Here is a 24,948-nt window from a genome sequence, read left to right as displayed (position 1 = left end):
TATTCAGACATTATATAAATAATATGAATTTATATAAATACAAAAGGTAATTTTGACTACTTCAACGTATTTTTTTTAAACGATTTAATCGACATTTAGGGATATTAAATATTATTTGTTGTTGGCCCTGGGGAGTAGGGGGAACATTTTGTAGGAGCTGGCATCACTGATTTGTGGATTTATTTGATTATTGATAAATTTCAAAATATGGTTCAATGTTAAAGAAAGCGATGTCCTGATTAGAATCTCGATTCTTGTAATTATTACAATGGTGTTGATAAAAGTAGTGAAATTAAAACTTTAGATGTCAATTTCTAATAAATGCTTTTTGAAATTAAATTAAAGTTTGTCCACTACATGCAGTTACCTGAGCAATTAATTATTCAATAGAGGTGAGCTTCCAAAATTTCTTGATTCTAATTTATGCAAAATAATTAATTATAGGCATTAAACAGTTGGATATATTTAGAAATAAATTTAGTAACTATTTTAAACATTTATTAGTTCCTTTAACTATTTCTAAAAATATGAACTGTTTAATAAATAATATTTATTTAAGTGAATTTGAATCAAGAAGGTTTTACCATTTTTATATTTATTACATTTATTTTTTATGTATCAAGAATGAATACTGTATATATATATTATTGAATAATTTTTAATTTTACTAGTTGATGCTATTGTATGATGGTTAAAAAATTAATGTTAAATTTTTATTTTAGATAAACTAAACTATGTTACCAATGCTTTGCAAGTTTATTTCCTGTTAATAATCTTTTGACCTTTGGTTTAGATTTAAGTGGTATTAATTTAAAACTCTAACCATGCAAAATGACAATAGAGATAATAGTCTATCATTACTACAAAACCAAGGTATGTACAGATTTATCTGAACAGACAGAAGAGACAGACAAGACAGAAGTACAAAATTTATCTTACTGTTACATACTGTTTAATGTTAAAGGTTTTGTTTGTGTAAGTATATAGCTTTTACTTGATGTAACTATATTTTTTGTGGTTGGGAAAGATTTAGTGTTAGGGATACTTAATGCTATATCACCTCATTCTTTTAAATTTATTGCATCATTCTTTTAATATTAAGGTTTCAATTATTAAGGATGTATTAAATAGCTTGTTGCCAATATTAGTTCTAGTCTTAAGTAGTACAAGTCCAAAAAGAATCATGCTAAAAAACTTAATTGATTGGAACTTGTTTCTAGAGTTTTAGAGCAGAGGAAAATAAATAGGTATACATATTTAAGATTTTACTCAAAATTCATGGTTCTTGGTTTATGGGATCAGCACTTTACAATAACATTAACCCTTATGAGTGTCAAGGTACTTTTACTTTTAGAGGAGATTTCCACAAACCGCATCAGCTTCAATTAATTACATTATTACTTTCAATGTTATAATAATAATAAAATATGTTTTAATAATTATAAAAAAATAATATGTCATCAGAATTCTTAGCTGGTCAGTTCTTCTATTTTAAATACTAATGAATTAATTTTGTTAATAACCCAATTATGATTTGATTTCATTTTTTAATTAATTTTATTTAGAAGGAATTGTATGTTATAAGACTGATTTAGATTCTATATTGATATGGATATTCTGTATCAAATCTAATGGTAATTAGTAATATTGAACTGGTATTAGTTATCATGGTGTGTATACTGTATATGTTCCTTTAAGCTGTAACCATGTATCAAGATGAAGTAGTTTTTGATAATTTAAACATAATGTGCATTGAAATAAATCAAAGTTGTCTCTTCACTAGAATTTGCGTTGTATCGGCCATTGTCGCCTACTGTTTTATTAACAAAAAAGATATTCCAAAAACATACATTTACTTATAATATAAATTCGCACTTATGCTCAGATTTTGCATCAATTTCTTTGATTATTTTTTTGTTGTAAGCAAGCAGGTCTGATACACGTTAAAGATCAAATACATGATAGTTTTCTCGCGATTGCCCCTTGCCATACAAGCAAGTCAGTTGCACACGAAGAAACACTCCATTGATGCAGACGAAAATCGAAATGGTCGCTAGGAACAATATTTTATTATAAAATAAACAAGCGTTAAATATCGCCCCTTTCCCTGCAAATCAAATTCCTTATAATAGATAAATGCGTATTACGTAGGAGATAGATTTAGATCTTGGGCATCTGATATTGGAATTTATAGGCAAACCCTCAGCATCTTAATTGAAATACCATTTATTATGCTCTAAAAAGTAAACAATACTTATGTTGAGTGATCATAGGTATTAGTAGTTCTTTCAACACAGACAAATTGTTAAAAACATACTTCAAAGTCCTTAATTATAAAATAAAAATAAGGGCTAATTGTAGAGGGGTGAAAATTAAGGTTTGCATGTACTTTTGTATGTTGCATCATAAAAAAATAAAAACAAAGTTATCGTCAAAAACATTAAAAACGACCCATATCGCGTAGGGGCATGTAAAATAGATAGTAGCCGTATTCTCAGACCTACTGAATATGCTATTCATAAATAATTTATGAGTATAATCAAATCTAAATACCTACGAATTTCCAGTAAATCATACCCTTAAACTCCCATTAAGAATTTGGTAGGGTAGAGGAGAGAAATTGTATCTTCTTTTATATAAGTTACTAAGAAACTTCTTTTGCACACTTTTAATCATAACCCTATACCTTAAATATGACGCAGCTACGCACCTGGTCGAGAATTGATCTTACGAATGACAAATATTCATTGCCACTAGGGTGCTTTGTCCGAGAGACCAGCTGAATTCAGGCAGGACAAACCCTAACCTCCTAAATACAGCATCTGTAATGTATGTTTATAGTCCTCTTAATAAATATCATATATCTCCTGTTATTATATAATAATTTAATAATAAAATTAAATATATATTAGATAATATAGTTTATAATATTGGTTTCTATGACCCAGTTTTACTAAGCTTGGGTGACGTGTAGGTATATATTAATCCCGACTTTTATGTAGGATGGTTTCACATTTCGTCGGCGCCAGCATGTCGATATGTCATGTGTTTATTATCCCGAGTCTTACAAACCATTATGGATATCATGAGTGAATAAAGTTATGTTTTAAATTACATGAAAAGTTAATAAATCAGTTACACGAAGTATCAGTTATGTCTATTAGATCCGGCACTAGTTGATAGTTGTTGATATTCAATTTACAGATCAAGTATGTACATATAAATAAATCAGTTTCAAATTAAGACAGGCAAGTATCTGAGCTCCCTAACACACGACGTCTAAGACAAGCCGGATTCCCCACGATGTTTTCCTTCACTGTAAGAGCCAGTGTTAAATGTCTATATAGAAATAAAGTCTAATGATCCACAGCCGGGGATCGAACCTACGACCTCAGGGGTGAGAGTTGTTTTACCCAAAAGCCTAGAGTTGTATGTGTGGTTTAAGTTATGTGCTGTGCTACATCACTTTGGTGATACATCACTTTCGTACTTGTTTAACAAGTATGAAAATTCCGCAACAATAAATACACTAAATAGAGGTCAGGCAACTGAGACCGTCATTGTAAATTACAATAGTAGGGAACATGCCATAGGATTTTGACCTTTTTCTAGAACAATTTTAACGTTACACTAGCATGACACACTTGTCACTGTAAAATTGTACTATAATTTTCACTGAGGTCACTCAAGGAGACGGGAAAATCAAGAATGTTACATGGTATATCGATTAATTAATAACAACATTTTCTATTACATATTAATGATTTTGTGAATAAAAAACTAGGTAGAGGAACTACTTACTTTGGAATTGCGTATAATCTGAAGAAATTTCTTGGGGAACGTTTTTTTAAACTTTATTGTTCAAGTCAGTAATTTAATAACTTTTTTTTCTATGCTAAACTATTATTGTCTTCGGTTGATTTAGAAATGTCATTGCAAAGACAGCCGAAGTTGTTTTTCCGGTAGTAAAAGTCATTGTACCTATCTCGTTGGAATAACAAAACTCTGATTTCCATTCCACATAATATTATATAAAAAATAAAATATTTGATTGTTTGCATTGAATGGGGTCCAAAAATAATTGACCGATTTGAAATTTTTTTTACCGTTAGAATCATATATCCTTGACTTACAAAGACAACAAAATATTTTTTTAAGGAATTCGTATCTATTAAATTTCGATTATGTAATACAAGGTGTGAATAACTCTAGCAAAGATATCGCGTACGCAACCCGGAAACTATTTACAATACACCAAAGTGATGTAGTACAGTTCTGTAGAATAAAAGCAAGTTCTTCATACCATATATTAATTATTACATGTTCAATAAAATGATAGTAGTTCAATATATTTAATCAGTTAAATACATAAGACAATTTACTTAAACAAACAATTGTTTGTTTCTTTCAAAAAAGACGCTTTGCTCGCTGTAGAAAACTTTTGAGACTATAATTATAAATAAAATACTAACACTTACTGTACTATGAAGATTTCTGAAGATTAGTAATTGTTTCTATGTAACCTCTATTCCGGGACTCAATAATTAGATAGTAGTGACTTGGCTTTAACATAGAAGAGATCAGTGTTGTTCTAGTGGCTTTAGCGTGCATTACCAATGGAAGTTTTGTCTTTGTGCACATTTAACGCTCGTACCACGAAAAAAACCGTCATGAGGAAACGAGCATGACTAAAACCGAAAAAGCTGACGGTATGTGAGTATAGAAGTATAGAAGGCGTGCCTCTTAGAATAAACTAATTATCAAGAAAGAGATACAAAATCTGACACTCAGACCTAAAATGTTGTAGCCCCGCCCCACTGGTTAGAGTTCTGATAAGGTTGGTGCACCAATACACAGAAATACATATTGTATGTGCCGTACGGAAGTCAGATCGCGCTATGTTGCTAAAACTGAACAGAAACTCGAGAATTATAGAGTTCGTTTAGGCTAACAAGACTGATATATAAAAAAACTTATAAACAGACACCTGTCTGCCCCATGCCTCATTTAGGAATTATAGGCCTGCTCAAAACGAGTGCCGCGCGGTGGCCGTCACTGAGTAATATTTATAAAACCATAAGTAAAATATTTGCCAAAATTTAGGACAACTCAGTTTGTTAAAGAGTTTGTGGGCTGATAAGAAAAGCCGGGCGTAACAAAAATGTTGTTTACTTTGATATAAATAAAATGTTAATTAGCTTCAACGTAATGCACGTCTCTAGAAATGAACAAAACCAGTTGGTCTCGCTCCGGTGACGACGTCGCCAGTGTTAAATAGATATTTATAAAATGTTTTATTTGCGAAAAAATAAGTGAAGTACTTCGTGCAAGTGAAATATCGGTTTATTTTGGTTTTTATTGAAGGTTCGTTAGTTTTACATATTAAATCTAGAACGTCTATGAAACGATTAGTTTTTATTATATGTATTAATATCGTTAGATGTAGATATTGCGATCTGTGTAATTATATGTTGCATAGGAAATGTGTTTCTGTCGAAATGTTCAAATGATGCCTAAACAATTTTAATCGTTTTTTAATTTTACAATTATGAAATACGTAAAAAAATATTGCACCACATTGTATCTCTATAACCGTTGACAGAAATTAGATTGGGACTTCAAAATCCGTTTAAAAATGATATATCCCTTGATTCCGATTAGTCATCCAATACTATTAAGCAATTTTTTTGTTTAGAATTGATAAAAGTTGCGAATGTTGCACAATCGTACTTTCTACGATTAGTAAAAACAAAATTGAAACTTCGAGAAAATTAGTTCACAAGTAAGTAGTCTCGTGTATTGTATTATTATTACTTGGAAAACTGGTTTTGTCGTATAAATTCAATGACATTCAATCTCACGTGACAAACACAAAACTCTTTAATTGCTTCTATAGTTCTTTGTAATTTTCTTCTTAATATGTTCAAGAGTTATCGAACATACCTGTTTTGTAGAATTATTCTCACGAGTAACTATCATAATATAGTCTATCCATGTCTGTGTGCGTGGCTCGTACAATATTCTTTTTTTTGAACTGATCTTATTTTGTTTTGTGTTAAAAATTAACAACCAACCCTTATACAGTGAATAAATTTATGAGTCGTAATTTTAAATAGTATATATAAATATAGTTTTCTCCCAATGTACGTTTAAATCCCTGCTTAAAAACTTCATTTCTATGTGTAGTATTAACATATGTTAGGCAAAGACAAGGAGGAAGGCGTGTCTTTGGAAACAACAGAGACGAGATTGAGCACCAAATAATGCATTATAAACTTATATATAGAGTTTTTAAATCTTAATTAACTTGTCCTATATAATTATATACGATATTCATGATACAAGCTATAATTATGTATATATTTAAACGTATTCTACAAATATTCGTCGAAATATTTAGATTCGTAAAATTATACGTAGTGTTTATATGGACGTTTTATTTAAAATTACGAGAGTGATAAGGACAAAATATTAAATTGCTATTTATGAATAAAGGCGTTATCCTTGTTTAGCATTTCATTCAAGTCACAGTCGACTACAGTTTAATTACTAATTTATTCGCTTATCATTGTATGTATTACCGTCAACGAATACCATGACTCACTCTGTTATGTTTTACTAACTACAAATTAAAGAAATATTTTAATACAAGATAAAAAGGAATTATAACTTTAAAAAGTTAAATCACTCATTAATAGCTCCCTGACCTGTTATCAAACAGTGCCTGAGTTTTATGAGCCGAGACTTAAGATCTTATTTTTTCTCAATACAAACTTAAGTTGTCACATTATTTAAGTTATTGATGTCTAATGTCCAACTAATTACCCATTGTTTGTTTTATTTCCACAATAATTTAAATTTTATATCTTAATGTCGTGATGTTTACATAAAGTATTATTAATATTAGTTTTTTTTATTCGGAATATAAAAAAAATATTATTCGTCGTTTTCGTTTGTGAACTCAGTAATAACACCGTTTAAACAATCTATTGTTTCAAAGAACTCCACTTTTTCCTGGTTGAAACTGGTTTTTCATCACAATTTGTAACTATTTATTTTATAAGAGGGTCAAAGTATATGGCAAGCAAGGTTATGGTTGGTAGGTGGATGCATAGTTACGAAAAATATGGCCGTTCTAGTCTTGTGCGTGTAATCTTTGAGAAAACGGTAAACCTTTTCTTATATTTTCTAAATTACGGACCGTTCAGTATTAACTGCAATATATCTCCCCCTCCCATCTTGTCAGGAAAAAAAAATTGCACATAAACGTATTTTTTGTAGGAATCCTCGAAAATGCATTTCGCTATATAATGCATAGACAATGTGTGGGTAATATGTGGAAAAAAGTAAATAATTACTGTTGACTTAATCACCAAGTAAGAAAATCAAAGACCCCTCTCCTCACCCCCCTATAGGGCTTACGTAATACCTGAACGGCAGTTATGTAAAAAAAGTATGATATTTAGCATTGTCTTTTATTAACATAACAAATTTAAACTTAATTTAAAATTACGTAAAATAATTATAAGTTTAAGTTTATAATAATACATAGCTTCTATCATATCCGTTAAAAAGTGTTTTCTTTAAAGGTATCATATTGATTAAATCACATATTTTTATAAATAGTCAACGTCACTAATTCGGATGATAAAACTTGCAATCAAGTGAGGAGTTCATCTATATTTTTATTAAATTACGTTGTCTTTATAAAATGAGCATTTTAATAATTTGAATCTAAGATAATCAAGACCTTGACTGGTTAAGTATTTATCGAACTATAGATCTTTATCAAGACGGTATCTTCAGTAAATATGATTATTAGTTTTATTTTGTTGAACTCTTCCAACAGTGCCCTACGCAACGCTCTTGTAAGTTTAATTGTCTTTGATAATAATATTTTATTTGCAACCCAAAAATATTATGGTGGTACAATCTAAACTTCGCTTTTTCTTGCAATTATAATGTTATAATTGTCAATTATATAATTAATATAAATTATACAAGTGAATATTTTAAGACAATTAAAGGTAGAATTTTAATTTCTTTTATAACTTCATATAGTCATAATAAATATTTGATACCTGAATTTTTAAATATGTACTCTGAGTGTATACTTTTTCGGTACATTGTATCGGACTTTTGTTATCTTTATTATTTGATGTAGCATGTAGCGTATATTTAAAAATATTTATATTTTGCATTATTGTTAACATTAAAAACCCTCAAACTTTGGAAAAACTAAACCAAGGGGACCCACAATTGTAATAGGCACGAGTTAAAACCAATGTCAATCAATAAATCCAATGTCAATCAATAAATCCAGTTTACGTAACCTAGGGTTATATCCAACACTTTATCGCAGCTTAATCCCTCTCAATATTGACATTATCACTACAGCAGCAGTCATTTTAATCTATATACTTTCATTTCAGATTTATCTCCAGCCAAAATGTCGGGAGGTGCGACTGGGCCGCTGCTCTACGCCGTCTGTGCGGCTGTACTCGGCATGCTACAATTTGGCTTTAACTCCGGTGTCATCAATGCCCCACGTGCCTTTATAGAGAAATTCATCAATGAAAATTATGATGTCAACTCTGATACCATATTCAGTGTAATTGTTAGTATATTCGCCGTCGGAGGTATGATTGGATGCCCATTAGCAAGCTGGGTTGCTGATAAACGTGGCAGGAAGTTTGCTTTACTCATCAACGCGGCGTTTGGTGTAGTAGGAGCGCTCCTAATGGGATTAAGTAAGACGTCCACGTCGCTGGCAATGCTTATCATAGGCAGATTTTTTATTGGTATAAATTGTGGATTTGCTACAACGGCTTCACCGACGTATGTATCAGAAATGGCTCCAGTACGTTTACGTGGGGCTTTTGGTACTGTTAACCAGTTGGCCGTCGCGTTTGGCATGGTTGTAGGACAAATTCTTGGTATCGATGTTATTTTAGGCAGCGATGAAGGTTGGCCGTGGCTTCTTGGACTGGCTACCGTACCTTCGGCTATGCAGTTTATTATGTTACCGTTTGCACCAGAAACCCCGCGATATCTATTGCTATCTCAACGAGATGAGGAACAAGCAAGGAGTGTTCTTGCCAAGATTAGAGGAACCGATGAAATTGACGATGAAATAAAAGATATGAATGACGAAGATCATGCGATGAAACAGGAGCAAAAGTTTACAATTGGTGATTTGTTGCGTATTGAGTCTTTGAGGACGCCTTTAATCATTGGTATTGTGATGCACTTATCGCAACAGTTAGGTGGAATCAATGCCGTTTTGTATTTCTCAACAACGATATTTATTAAAACTGGCTTGACTGAAGGCGATGCCCGTTTGGCATCTATTGGGGTTGGTAGCATGCTGTTTGTCATGGCTTTGGTTTCAATACCCTTAATGGATCGTCTGGGAAGAAGAAGTTTGCAGTTGGCTGGTCTGGGCGGTATGGCAGTCTTCTCTGTGCTTATGACTATAGCATTCTTTACATACGAAAACAACAGAACAATGAGTATTTTTGCTGTGATATTTACCCTTATGTACGTCGCGTTCTTTGGTGTTGGTCCTAGTTCCATTCCTTGGATGATACTGTCAGAATTGTTTGGTCAGGGTGCTCGAAGTGCTGCGGTTAGTGTAGGGGCTCTAGTTAATTGGTTAGCAAACTTCATAGTCGGTTTGACATTCCTTTCCTTGTCTAACCTACTAGGCAATTATGTATTTGTACCGTTTACTGTGCTGTTGATATTGTTCTACGTGTTTACATACTTCAAATTACCTGAGACGAAGAACCGAACAATAGAGGAAGTGACAGCGTTGTTTAAGAAATAGTCTCGGTAGGATTTTGAAGCGGCCTTAAGACCACTTCTAAAGCACAAAACAGCTGCCAGAAAATGATTAGTGAAATCAAAACGCCCTCGAAGTGGCCATTCAGGCTGAACGACTTGCATCACATTCCATTAGTGTTAAGCTCGCAATAAGTTAAAGAACTAATTGTGATAGTTACTGTATTATTCTATATTGGAAACATTTTTAATACCCAGTTTCTTGTAGTCGTTGGACTTGTAGGAAGACTGAACTTTACTTATCTTTATATTTATTGAAGTACTTATTCGGATACTGGAAATGTCTATTGGGCTACGCACGTAATGTTGTTTTTCGCTTAGAACCTTGGTGTTCACGCACTATTCACATTATAAATTCAACAAAATTGCTAATCCAGTCACGATTATGTATTATTGTTATTATTTATATCAGTGAGTCATGTATTGAGACAATTGTATATTCATCGATATACGTTTGCAAAATTGTAAAAAATACCATTGTGATATAGAATTTATATTTACCCGTAAGTCCATACGTAAAAACGTCTTAATTATCCCAAGTGTGGAGTTAGGTTCTAAGCGCCAGCAAGCCATTACCTCCTGTAGCGTGAAGGTATATTTCGTTCAATCTTGCCGGAATTTGTTTGGGTGTAGAGGACCAATGTTTTGATTGTTATTATTTAAGAGCACAATTTTTGATTTTTTACACTTTGTATAGATTTTTATTATGTTACAATCACAGTGCCTTAGCTTAGTTTGTTGATTTCATATTAAATTTAAAACTGCTGTTAAGTTTAAGCATTTTATATAGAAATACTCCAAAGCCGGGATTTTTATTTATGTATTTCTGTATTTGGAGTACTCGAACCTAGGCTCGAATTTTGAGTTATATCCGAGCTCGTTTACCGCATAATTTAGAATGTATTTTGGGGTTCCGTTTAACATAAATGAAACTGATCAACTAAATATATTTTCTTTTATACAAATATACTTTATACAATTATATTTTTTTTATTCCTCAATCTTTAGCTAAGATATTGTTAAACCACATAGAAAGTACTATTGCACTAAAGCACATGATTATCCTGATTTTCTCACTTTTATAAAAATATTGAAATTAAATTTATTATTAAATTAAAATTTATATAGGGCAAGTAGATATGCTATTAATTTCTCTAGACTATGCTTTTCAATTATCTGCTTTATATAATCAGATTCAAATTGTTAATTACAACATAGCTAAGACAGTATTATAAAAATCGTATTGTAATTACAATAAGTAGTCGCTGAGGTGAGATATGTACTATGGTTATAATAAGAAATAGATAATGTTTGGTATTGTGTAATGAAGCGAAACAAAAATAGTTGCTTGCCTATTAGAATGATTTGCATAAATTTCCATGCAGACAATTTAGTATTAAAATGTTGAGTTCTGCATTGTTCTGTAACCGTCCTAGAGTATTTTAGTGCCAAGTAAGCACGTAAGTTACGAATTATATATCTCATGTAATTCTAGTGTAAGCTACAGAAAATAATGAATTACGAATAACAATACTATATAAAAGCTACTACGTTCAAAGTGTCCAACCAGATTTAAAATTTTAGCTAAAATTTGGCTCATTGGTCATGTTACTACATTTATTAAATTTGTTTGTCGATGGAGATGTTTGAATTTAACAGTTGAAAAAATTACATTAACTCATCATGTACCACTGGTCCATTACTAATTACTATATATTACTGTCATGATATGTACCACTTCATTACGTTTAATTTTCCTGCCTTCAATCTCGCATTGTTTTGAAAATAACTACTACCAAAAATAGTTCGGTCTAGATGCTATATTTTATATAATCAGCATACTATCGTTCTAAATACCGTGTAACAGTCAAATAAGAACATGATATTTAAGAAAACCTGTGTAGCACTGCGTAGGTAGTGAATCCACTTCTGAATATTTCTCGTAGTTACGATTATATAGTATTGTTTTTCATTTATATCAGTGAGTTTGTTCTGTTTACCTTAAAAATATTTTCACAATAGTAATGACTAATGACAAAAGACCAACACGTTGGTTTAACGCCTGTTGGTTGTCTTTGTAGAAACTCCCGTGTGAACTATATTCCCTAATCCCTATATGGAATCATGTACGATTAGTTTGTGGTTAAATAATATGCCTAATAAAGAGAAAATAAAACTGTATTTAGATTATACAATGTACCGAGTAATGTTTAAAGCTCAATATTGCACTTTATGCTCATTATTTCGGATATAAAAATATAAATGACACAGTTATAGATGTAAGATGTAAGTTAGTCTATTTATTCTTATTTATTATTACATTAATCTTATTCCCGTTACATTACTTGTATATATAATATTGGAAACACGATAGTTTTCGTTAATGTATCAATTATAAATATTAAAAGGGAATGCGACCGAAAATAAAAAATTGTAGTTATTTTTAAAGGATAAAAATGAATATATATATATAAATCTGCTTTAATCATTTTCTGCTAATATTTTTGTTTATGGTCTTTATGTATTTTCGTTATTGGTTTATGGTCAATATATTTCATATTTGAATATAAAGAATAGTTTTAGTTCAATTTCCGCGCTTTTAAAGTCTGATGTAATTTACAAAATGTATAAATAGTGTCAGAAATTATAAAACAAGCTTATTTTACATACTTTGATATAAATCAAAGCAATGAAACAACAGTTTTAAGTACACCAAAATTTTTTAAACGCACTACGAATCTCAAACGTTTTTATCACGTTTTATTTATTTCGAGGTAACACGAGAGATATAAGAACAAAAGGTTAATCTTTTTGTATACTTGTAAATTGAATGTTTCCGCGTTCTCTTTTAATAACTAATCGACAATCTATACGTATAATAAAATCGTATTTTAGAAATCGTTTCATGTTCAAATAACTTTTTTATTTTTGTTAGTTATATATAAGACTACTTAATTAAGGATCTTAGATAACTTTGTTATTATATACGAGATATTAAGAAATCCTATAAAATATATTCGAATTTATTCGCATGTTGATATTAAACTATTTAGTAATATATGGTTTTTATTCCACTTATGTTATCTATTAATACCTTTGGTAGATGTTAGGTAATCAATGCACATCAGAGACTTTTATCAAATCTCAGTCAGCGCTAAAAACGCTGCTATGAATCGGTTTACAAACGAATTTCATGATTAAAGATCTTTAAAAATTTAAGTAAACTTGAATTAAACTGGGATTTTTTGTCGTAGTCGGATAAAACACTTGTCAATATAATTTAATCAAGGTTTTAATATAATATAATACATTATTTTTTTATAGATGTAATTATTTTTTCTTAAACCGATGCGGTAAAACAATTAAGAACTCAATAGCGTGAAAAATGAACGCATTTTTCCGCGAAAATACCATTTTTAACTAAAATCTAATATGGCGGTAAGAAAATATTTCAGAGAGAACTTGAGAAATTACATTACATTAAATTAAAACGTGAATGTGTTATGTTATATAATCTAGGTTATTTAAGATTACCCATTCAATATTTTTTTATGACAGCTTATAAAACTATTTACGCTTATCAATACGGTTATTTACTTATCGTTTGTGGTATTTTAACGATCAAGAATAATTACCGGAGCGGTGGGTGACTGACGAGAAATTATATAAATATAAATAATATTTCCTTGTGTGATGACACTTGTAACTCAACCAACTTTTTCAATTATTTTATATATTTTAGTTTAATGTGTTGAAACAGATTAAACTTAAATTATACTTTTTCCTAATCAAAAATCTGTGAGGAAAGAAAACCATCCTGGGTTAGTGGTCGTTACATTGCAATAGTCCCGATTTTGTTACGTTGATAACTCAGAATGTGATTGTGATTCAACCGCCATCATCTTGAATCTTAAAATTTATATGAAAATATTAAAACTAAATTTTTTTGTGAATAAATGAAATAACGTATAATTAAATACGTAAAAGATCTATCACTGACACTTTGCATAACTAACACTCCATCTTTCCACACAGTTATATGATTATTAGCTACGCTGACATTCATGTTTCATTTCATGGCCCCTAAATAAATAAAAAATCGTCGGTTCCTAGTAAAAAAACTATTAGACGGGCATTATGTCTTGTAACAATAGACACTGTACATCCCATGATATTAACCGCTCGGCACGGTAAAAAAATTTAATGCTTAAAATATCGACAGCGTGTTTAGTAACACAACTTATACGTAAAATATTAATTACCGACGCGATAAAATTTTGACAAATTTACTCATTCTCTTCGCATAGCTTTGAAAATAGTTGTAAAGCTTCATCTTGCTCATCTTCCTCTATTTCCCCTTCGAGCCAGAAAGTTTCCATTTGTCCTTTACCCTGTAAAATATAATATAGCCTAGGTTTAATCACCTGTGGTCACTTTTAATACGATTTAATTGACTTATAATATTCACGATACAATTTATTCATCATTATTAAGACAATAATAACGAAATGTAAACTTTTTGCTAACAGATTTTGTAATTTTGAAAAAAATTCAAATCTTCAAAAATTTTTTCAATTCGATAATTAATGAGAAGGTGACGACATCGTATTAAGCTATAAAAAATATTGCGCCTGGGAAAATCTTATATTAATCTATCGATAAATGTATGTAGTATGACTATCAACCTACCTTTACTTTTATCAATCCTCTTCGTCGAAGTCTGAACTTGCCTGAAGGTAACTCTTCTGCTGTCTGTGCTGATATTTGTATACGCCCTGGCTGTATTTAAAAGTTAACATTTCAAAATCGATCTCATATTTAACATGGATGCCATATTAAATATGATGGCGACTGAATTGAAAAACATCTAGCCACATACCAAAAATCAAAAAAACAAAACCAATACATATATGATTAGAAATTTTTAGCGTGAATGGTTATCAAATGATTCAAGTCTGACGAGACGACTGGAATTAATGAATATTAATGAAATAAGTTATTTAAATATTATAAAAAGGAGATTAATTCAGACATGGGCGTCTGAAGTAAATGCTCTTACTTCGCTTGTTGTCTGCATCCTAGAAGCTGTGTTAACTGTGTCCCCAACGAGGCAATATCGGGGCTGCTTATGGCCCAATACTCCTGCTTGACAAGGTCCGGAATGAATTCCTAATAAAAGATTAAACAAGCTTCATAAAACACGTTATTTAGGGTCTAATAATTCATATACAGAATATATTATATGACCCTGTATTCACCCATATAATATACATATTATATGGGTAAGATAAGATACATCCAGAAACCAATTTGAGTATAGCTACACACCGATAAAACAGAAAATAATTAGCTATTGGAATAAACTTAGATACAAAGGTCATCCAGGTATATATTAGGTTTTTCTGTCTTTGTAATACCATTACTTTAAAATGTCGTATTTAAATACCAATAGTGAGGACAGGCAGAGCTCGAGATACAGCCAGGGCGGCGCTAGCGACACACTCGGCATGGGCTGGTCGTCGCCGTCTCTCCGGGGCTCCTGCTACGACCATGTACACAGTACCTACAGTCTCCACCTGTCAACAAATGACAAAATTTTACGTGGCCATGATAGCATTCATTAGAAGTACAGGATTTTACAAATCGTGAGTGGTCTACGGTAAAAAACAAACTATTTATTCAATTATGGAAACGTGTTGAGTTATCTCAGACTTACAGTACTTCAGTTACTTATTTCTACTTGAGATAGTAAAAATACTGCCATATTTTATGCACTTTATTAATGGGCATACTTTTCGGCTAGTATGGTCTAGATGTAACAATCCAGTCAGAGAAGAGATTCAGCGCTAAGTAAGCCTCTCGTATTTTATAATTATGGAATTTTGAAGTCTTTTTTTACACATTACAATTTTAAAGAATTATTTCAAAATCACACCTTATAAACTTGATGAGAATCAAGAAGTCGGTCAATTTTGGAATAAACACTATTCATATATCCCACGGTAGCCATCACATCCTCTCTAGTACCAGTCTGCTTAATTTGAAATCCACAAAACATAACTGAGACGCAGTCGAAGTGCTAAAATAAAATGGAATAAGTATTATATGGGTGCTAATGTCACGGGGTTTCTTGTTGTTTTTATAGACGTGTATAAAAACGAATGATGTAGCTACCTACCAAATTATTTACACTTCGTTACATACGTTACATTTATTGAATAAAAATTATAAGGGATGCTACGGACAGTATTATAGCTAACAAGCGATCTCTTCCAGGCAATCCTAGTAAGGAAAAATTAAAAAAAATGTAAATCATCAAACCTTATAAAAACCAACTTTAATCTAAAAAATTACCAAAAAAAGGAAATAAACTAAAAAGTAATCTAATAGACTAATCGCTTATCGCATGGATTCATGAATTTCAATACAAAAGAATAAGAAATACAAGAAAAGTCACAATTGAGCACGATAGGATAGGAGGATGGGATGCTTAAGAAATGTTTATATAGAAGAGTTTAAAAAGATGCTAGGGAGATACCGAATGGTATGGGGTATCAGGCAGCCAATTCCACAACTTAATGGCGGAGATCCTAAACGAATTGTCTAAGCAGTATGAGCTGTGAGATGGAATTTCCAAGAAGCATCAATAAGAGAATCGTAATATATAATGATATATTAATAATATAATGATGACTGAGAATCTGAATTCATTTTTAATAATGTGTCAAACGCGTTTTCTTTAGTTGGTGTTTGCATATAAATAATATTCAACTAAAAAAGTTTAGTATTATATGTTAACTAGGTACTCCTAGAGTAAAAGTTGTCGCAAAAGAGTGTTTTTACTGCATCATACTAAAGCTTTGTCACTATAAATAATTAATTATATGAAAATAATAAACTAGAGATTTACAACCACGATAAATCTTATTACCTCAGCCTCTGGCATTTTTCCAGCTCGCAGCTGATAAGCGACCGTCTTTGGTATCATCGAGTAGAGTAGATGATCACCTTTCTTCTTCCATTCATCTCTAAGTTTCCAGGACTTTTCCAATGTTAAAGAGCGATTTTCTGCTTTTTCAAATAACAACTCCAATCGAGACAGGTGTTGCCAGCCTTGAAGAAGCATTTCTTTGGAGAGGCCATGGCCATTCATATCAGCTACGTATAAGCCAGCTAATCGGAGTTCGTCCAGGTTGTTGAATCTGCAAAACAAAGTTTTAATAGCAAGGGTAATAAATTAACATTGTACTTGAAATTATTTCGATTTACAGAATATTCATCTATAAATGAAAACTAGGTATGGAAAAATGCCATAGAGTATACATTTTTATTGTGTTTCTGTAATATTTTTATAGGGCCTTCAAACCGGAGTTATTATAACATGCATTTCGGTGGATTTCTCTTACTCGTATTGATATAAAAAAACTAACATGGGGCTACAAAGAAAAATTAGAGCATCAATTTCTTCAAGAAGATAGATAGGTCCTTTCAGAAGAATAGAGCGGGTACCCTGAGAGCCTCGTCTGGAATCTGTGAGGTTCAGTGACCGCCACCGCACTAGTTCCAATTCAAACATCATATTTTGCATGCACACCACCTAAAAATACGTAAATATTTTAACCATAGTATGTATGACTGCGACTTTATAGAATGTAAATTCAAATTTTGAACTTAAAAATGACGGGCTTCACCAAATATTCATTTATTTTATCCAATTAAAACGAATTCAAAAATCCTTAACATTATAAATTCGTTAATTTTTAATCCCCTTATTGATAAAAATACACTTTTTCTTTAAGTGTTTTTGCATTCTCATTATTAAAATGGTGCATTTTCATTTCAAAAGTATATGTAGGTGATGCAAAGTTCAATTTCCATTGAACTTTGCATCACCTACATATACTTTTTATCTTAATTACAGCTATAAAACAAAATACGACTTACGACAAACAAGTGCCATTTTTTTTTTATAAAAACAACAAAGACATCAAATATTTTTCAGAAATTGACAAACTTCCACAAATTTTCAAAGATTAGCTAGCTAGATTAGATAAATCAAATCGGTCCAGCCATTCGTTTTTAGAGTTTTAGCGAGACAAATGTACAGCAATTTGATAGGATGGACTAGTGTCTATAGCATTTAAATAAAACGTTAGTAATACTTGTAACATTGTGTTTACTTGTATAAGAGAAAATATATATAATGAACCTATAAATGACAACGCACATTAAAAGTAAAGAAAGCGTTATCCAAATTCAAACGTAGTGCATAGACAATTATATGTGGACAGCACCTTCCAACACAATTGATGTCTATAAAAGTATTTAGTTATGTTGTAGGTTTCTATCATTGCAATTTAGGCATAGATTTATGAATATAAATACGAAATTAATGAAATAAAAACCGTAATTTATTTATTGTATTAGGTAATAAATTTGGATTTTGATAAACAATGTTTCCGCCATAGTATGAGCAAACATTACTTGCTTAAATAAAAAGTAACAATCCAAACAGCTTTTTTAGTTTCTTGCAACCTCTCTAGTCACGCGCCATCGCTGGGGCTATTGGGGTTCGGTGGAAATAAAATAAATCGATCGTGATTTGTTACTCCCTAAACTTAACTACTATTTAGCTAATAATCACTGCACTAAATAGTAAAACTAAAAATATATTTATGCCTGAACATGGACTTAATTTTTATACAACAATAAAACCTGTAACGTATAAGCGGATAAAAATTTTAAGTCGGTTAAATTAATTTAATTACAATTAGTAGTAGTAGTAGTAGTATGTATTATATATACTTTTTGGTTGTTTGTTCCCTTTTACAAATCTTTTTGTTGTTATATTCTCAGTGTATTTGTTTATATACAATTTATGTTAGCTGTAGGAGTACTAAATAAATAAATAAAATCCCATACCTTATCCCATGTGAACGATATCTTTGGCTTCCTAAGTCTTAGGATTTCGCTGACTTGTGTTTTATATATTCGTTTGTATGGACCTCCCCAGGCTTCTATCAGCTGTAAATATATAATCCAAGTTCAAATGAGTTAGTTTAATAGACAATCTAGAGTTCTACGTAAAGTATAAACAAAAAATATTATATTTCTTCAGTTGGTATCTAAAAAGTATCACCATAGATACATTTCATTATTTATATATTCTTCTGTAATAATCTAATGAACTTATTTGTGCGTTCATAGAAAGCGTCTATTTTGTTATAAGTAAGGTAGTGTAGGGTAGTGTTTGGTGCCAATTTATACCTATACCTTACCTACGCCTCAAATCTTCATATCATTATATGCTTATAACATTAAAATTTATTGTCTTGTATCTACACTATATTAGTTTTAAAAGAAATAAATAGCTTTAAAAATAAAATAAATACAATAATACCTACATAGTTTCAATCCGGTAAAAAAGGGTTTTCTATAAATGTGTAAAAGCTAAGTTAATAAAAGACAATACTATCTTTGAAAATCTCTATTACCTTATCACCCGCAACAAGAATTTTCATTTTCCTGTCTAGAAGCACTCCAAATGGAAACAGCTGGGTCAGAAGAGTGGCTGGTACGGCAGGTAGAGGACAAGGTAGTGATTTCTTTGCCATTAATGATTGCACCTATATGTCAAATATCATTCGTGAGTTTAGTACAAATTAATATCTGTAGTAGTTAGAAACAAAATTATATGAATAGTATAAGAAATACATATATTTTCACAAAAAAATTAAATCCTGCTAAATGCATCTCATACGGTGTAAAACAGATAAGAAAAGCTGGGAAGAAACCACCGCCATTATTTATTATTTCCAAATTTTTGTTTTGTTTACAAGGTACTGCCAATAGTACGTCCAAAGGACTGCATTTTATAATAGAATAAGAAAAACAAAAGATTATACTCTCTATGTATGCGAGGCGAAATAGGAGGATAAAATATTAGTATATCTTTTCCACGTATAAACTTACATAATCACTATTATCAAACTCAAGTCGTAAAACAGCAACGTAATGGTTGTTTCCCTCCATAAAATCCTCCTTGACAATGGTCACTTTCAGTTTCAACGAGAATATATCTTCAGCAATTTCATATAGCTGACCTGAAGATCAAAAAAAATATATATAAGAACTATTCTACGTGGGTAACACTGAAAATGTTTAGAAATGGCCAGTTAGAAACATTGCTAATAAAAACTTTTTGAATTTCAATTTTACAACTTTTTGCTAGCATATCGTTATTTGTTAACCTAACGAGAAAAAAATTTCGGTCTATTTTTTATTGACTCGTTATGGGCTTACTCAACAAAAAAGCTATGAAAGGCGATTGGCATTTCTGAATTGTTAAAATAATAATAGTAAATAAAAAAATAGAAGTAAATACAAGCTCTTATCTACTCAAGATCCCTTCGTGATAAAGCCAAAGGCCGTCTATATAACAGGGATAGTATTAGTGGATTATATTACTATAACTATCTCTGATATATAATTTCCTTTCACTTGCAGTAGTTAGTGCAATTAGGTAGAAAGAACAAAACAAAAGTATTCTTTCGCTTTTTTTTACAAAAAAAGTTAGGTTTAAATAGCTACTCGTGTGAAAATATTGACAATATATAAAAAAAGCGGAAAATATTGTCCTGCACAATATTTTCCGCAATATATTGACTTACCCATAAGGTAATGAGTGTATCCGGTTCTTGCACTACTGTAGACCAGTTCAGCTCCATGAATATGGGCTCGGGTAAGCTGCATTCTTGGCGATTTCATTTGGGGAAAGGTAAACCTCATACGCTGATGGATGCTGTCAACTGATTGTAGAAAAGTGCAGAAGTAACGCCCAGTTGCTCGAATCATTGTGTCGTACCTGTATTGAATGAGTACAATTATTAGTACTCTCATATGTATGTATATTACAATACAATATGTACTTAAAGTAACATTTTTATACGTTTTCTTTTGAATGGTGGAGAACCATGGAGACCAATCTTTTTTTAATATAAGATGGGGCAAGCGGACAGGAGGCTCACTTGATGCTAAGTAATACCGCCGCCCATGGACACTCTCAATGCCAGAGGGCTCGTGAGTACGTTGCCGGTCTTTTAAGAAATTGTACGCTCGTTTCTTGAAGGACCCTAAGTCGAATTGATTGGGAAATACTTCAGTGGGCAGTGGGTTCCTCAAAGTGGTGGTGCCCGGCAAAAACTGCCTTGAAAAACGGAAATATCATGAAAAATTTGTGTCAATTATTTTGTTATTATTATGTGTTGATAAATAAACAATGAGATGATTTAAACGCATGCCATATGTTGTATTATATCATAAGACGACTTACCCAAAATTTGAGAAAAACTTTACAAAACATCTTCCAAAGAAGTGCATTATTTTATCAGGCGTACCAAACCTCTCTTTTAGAGCTTTCAATCTGTCTGCACTTAATAAACTGAGACTGTTTAGTCTTTGTCTACTAGTGTTTCCTGAACCCCGACGCTTGTACACATCGAGAGCGACAGTGATGCTCACTTTTCTAGGTTTTAGAGAACTCTTTCTAGAATCTGAAGGTGATGAAGAGGTTTTTGGCAGTGAGCTGAATTTCGAAGCGTCTGAAATTGGTGACGTAGGCTCTGAATCTTTAGGTAGTTCTGTAACCGTCACTGACTTTGTGTCATCACTTCTTAAACTTTCCAAATGTACACCAAGACTTCTTCTATCTCTATTTTGATGAGTTGATGTGACATCAAGTTCTTCCAGTTCACAAATTTTCTCTGTAGAGATTGTACTCTGTGTGGATGATTTAATTTCCTCTGAAGAGTTATAAGCCTCTATTTCTTTCTTTGTTACTGCTGTTAGAGCGCTCACAGCAGAGAAGGGACATTTGAAGGTTTGACTTCTGTTATCTGAATGGACTGAGGCACTTCTCCAGGCTGGTTTGGATTTGAGTGATGATTTTCTTGGTGGAGGAGTTACCGGTGTGCATATTGTTGGGCTGTTTGGATCATTATTTAGCAATCGTGATAGAGCACAAGCCAAACGCAACATAAGAGCATCTGGGTATTGCTGTAAAGTCAAATATGAAATGGTTTAAAAATCTATTCATTACATTGTTTACTAATTCAATTCGAGATTTACCTGACGTGTCATGAAAACTGTATTCTTGGCTCCCGCTTCTTGAAGAATAGTCTCCCATACATCCTCCCCGCATTCTTGCTACAATGCAATTGAACACAATATTAAACATTTTTTTAGTATATATTATAATCTCTCTATATGAAATACATTTAGTGTTACATATTATTACCCATTACTAGGGTGTGATACCTCGACGCCTGAAATTATATCCGCAAAGTTCGATCTTCCTTGGACATTCATAAGTTGAGCGGGCCTAATGGCATCCTACCAATTATGCTGAGTTGGCTCCGATGCAACGCGGTTACACGCCTTTAACGGTACCTTACTAGCATTGTTGGGTAAATCTGAGATTGACTGCACAAAGAAAAAAAATATACTAATCCAGCGAAGTTTTCAGGGCAAGCCTTATTACCCATTTTTATTTTTATTTTAACAATTTTACCGACTGGTCCTGGATATCGGATAGTGAAAGAAATGCATTCCGCATTTCCAGCAGAAACGGATCGAATTATTCATTATATATATTGCAACTATTTAAAAAAGAATTCATATATATTTTGGGGTTTTTGCACTAAAATTTCGATCCCATCAATTTTCACCAATTCTTGAATAAATACCGCTAGGTGTCACCGTTTATCCGTACTGTTGGAAATCGAATTTATAAATCCAACTTTATATATCATAATAATAATAATTAGTTACACAACTCATACGAATTATATATTGCATTAAAGGCTTTATGATGTACACTAGGTCAGTTTATTTTCATTAAGTAACCGTACGTGACATCCCAAACACTGACCTTCAATGTCTAAAGTCACCTGTTACGAACGAATGCGAATTAGTTATTGCTTGTGTTTCAATTTGGATTAATGGCCGTTCAAAACTTAAATGGAAGGTGTCAATGGTCTATCCTATTCTTATTGAAATGTTTCTATCAGCTTGACTCATCTATTGCTATAGTAAATATATAATTTAATAATTAGCCAGAATAAGGAATCTCATAACTTTTTAAACGGGATTAGAAATTACGTTTGTCTCGATAAATTATTTTTTATATAAGTTGGTGCTGTTTCTGTACAATTATTTAAAATATATTTTACCAACTCAAACTGTGTGTTGTATTATTTCTTATATAAGCGGCACTTTAAAATAAAAACATTCTTAAAATTATATTAATATATACTAACCTAACACAGTTATTAAATAACGTTGAAAAAAATCTCAATTAAATTTACTATTAATTAATTGCTTAGTACTTAGACTTACTTTATACACCATCGTACATATATTACCTTACAACGTAAGTACCTTAGAATATTTTAAATGACTTGAAGACAGCTGTGATTATGACCTGTAACTCTTAATCCAACTTAAAATTATGAGAAATATTTAAAAAATATATTATCGGATGTTAAATAGAATTATTACATATATGTGTAACTATTTACCTAGGCGTAGATTTAATAAGTTTTCGAAAATGTTATACCAGATTTTAATAACAATGGTCAATCATCTCAGTAGCTACAACTAATTTATAGTTTGTAGTCCAATACGTATAATTATTTTAGTTGTATACAAAAATTTGATAATTTTGATGTAAAAACTACGTAAATATTACTTTATATTATTCTTACCACTATAAAATGCTGAACACTCTCAAGTAGCATTCCATACATGATTAGAGTATTTTTTACTAATTTACAAGAGACAAGTGCCCAGGAAGGCTTTCGCGCTTAAACTAAACGTAAAAGGGGATGCTATTGTCTAGTAACAACAACAATGTCATATAAATTTTTATTTTATCATTGTCTGCCTTATAAATGGTAATTGGAATACGTCTTAATGTTATAAATAAGCACAACGAGCATTTTCTATGGTCCTAGGTTGCTGAAAAGGCATTTTAAATACAAAACAAACATACATTTGAATCGGGAATGAATAGGAGCAGATGAGGTTATTCGAAGCTATTAAAGCTAAAAAACCTTGATACTTAAGAATATAATAAACATATTTGGCATTAAAAATATTATTATTTTTCGATTCATCTATGTTACTCTTCATCATTTTGAATTAAACAAATATTAAATTTAATAATAAGATGTAGGAAGGCTGTTTAATTTCTATCTTTGTTTGTTCTTACTTCTTCTTTTTTCATTTGGCGAAATAAATGTTTAGACGATTATATAATAGAAATCCTAAAATTTATTAATTAAATTTCATTTCAACGAGTATTTGAAGTGTTTTTATTAAAAAGTGTTGTATGCGTATATTTAAGTTTAACTTTTTTTTTCTAACTCAAGTTAAGTTCGGTGGCGGTTCTTGTATGTATGTTGTATGTTCAAATCTATGTTGAATGAAACACATTATTTTGTTTATCACAAAGATTTATCACAAAGAAGATACAATAGAGTTGCGACGCTGGATTAACAAAAAACTATCGAAGAGTTCTTAAATCTATGTAACACAAATTAGATATTATCGGAAACGAAAATTTTAAATTGCAAATTATAGGTCTGGTAAAAACTAAAGAGGTCATTTAGGCGTCAAGATTGCTTTGTTTTTTTTCTTTTTGTTTACGCTTCTAATATATATATATATATATATATATATATATATGTATTAGCTAATGTTTGGTTATCTAACTCTCGCACTGTACAGAATTTTTCATAACACATATATTTTATTTAGCACACGTGCAGTTTACTATTCCACTCAGGTAAATATTTAGCGATTGTTTAACTTATTTGTACTTATTTGTATTCACTTGTGTCAAAGACTTCATTTTTCGACGATGAATTGATTTAAAGACATACCTTGTTTCTGTAAATAATTTTAAACATGGACTTTGTTGACGAATTATATAATATTATATGTATGCTCATAATTTTCATACAAATTGAATACGAAATTTGATCATTTGAGGCCACGTCAAAAGCAAAAAAAGTATGCAGAGCAAGTAGTAGAAATCTGCTACTT

At 31.1% G+C, this 24,948-nt stretch overlaps 2 protein-coding genes across 6 annotated transcripts; one reads left to right on the top strand and one right to left on the bottom strand.

The window, feature by feature from the left end:
* Window positions 1-203: 203 nt before the first annotated feature.
* LOC110999878 (glucose transporter type 1) lies at window positions 204-10,825 on the top strand. 4 transcript variants are annotated; one of them, XM_022269146.2, is made up of 2 exons: window positions 204-392; window positions 8,433-10,825. In XM_022269146.2, the coding sequence occupies exon 2, from the start codon at window positions 8,450-8,452 to the stop codon at window positions 9,827-9,829; it is 1,380 nt and encodes a 459-aa protein (XP_022124838.1). In that variant the 5' UTR covers window positions 204-392; window positions 8,433-8,449; the 3' UTR covers window positions 9,830-10,825. The 4 variants fall into 4 exon arrangements, with proteins under 4 accessions (XP_022124838.1, XP_022124837.1, XP_045487937.1 ...); XM_022269145.2 differs by lacking the exon at window positions 204-392 and adding an exon at window positions 5,226-5,364; XM_045631981.1 differs by lacking the exon at window positions 204-392 and adding an exon at window positions 5,243-5,341.
* A 2,513-nt stretch (window positions 10,826-13,338) lies between these two features.
* Window positions 13,339-23,697, bottom strand: LOC110999877 (soluble guanylate cyclase 89Db). Of its 2 annotated transcripts, XM_045631980.1 has the most exons (15): window positions 23,607-23,675; window positions 23,281-23,331; window positions 21,970-22,047; window positions 21,176-21,897; window positions 20,514-20,707; window positions 19,816-19,946; window positions 19,338-19,469; window positions 18,766-18,867; window positions 17,274-17,440; window positions 16,775-17,045; window positions 15,779-15,922; window positions 15,290-15,419; window positions 14,903-15,012; window positions 14,533-14,622; window positions 13,339-14,234 (listed from the first exon to the last, which is right to left on the bottom strand). In XM_045631980.1, the coding sequence occupies exons 3-15, from the start codon at window positions 21,979-21,981 to the stop codon at window positions 14,130-14,132; spliced, it is 2,310 nt and encodes a 769-aa protein (XP_045487936.1). In that variant the 5' UTR covers window positions 21,982-22,047; window positions 23,281-23,331; window positions 23,607-23,675; the 3' UTR covers window positions 13,339-14,129. The 2 variants fall into 2 exon arrangements, with proteins under 2 accessions (XP_045487936.1, XP_022124835.2); XM_022269143.2 differs by lacking the exon at window positions 23,281-23,331 and having other exon boundaries at window positions 23,607-23,697.
* Between the last annotated feature and the right edge of the window lie 1,251 nt (window positions 23,698-24,948).

This window comes from Pieris rapae, chromosome 17, assembly GCF_905147795.1.
Source record: "Pieris rapae chromosome 17, ilPieRapa1.1, whole genome shotgun sequence".
NCBI classification, from domain to species: domain Eukaryota; kingdom Metazoa; phylum Arthropoda; class Insecta; order Lepidoptera; family Pieridae; genus Pieris; species Pieris rapae.
The sequence above is the reverse complement of the archived record's forward strand: the minus strand, read 5'-3'. Positions and strand labels throughout refer to the sequence as shown.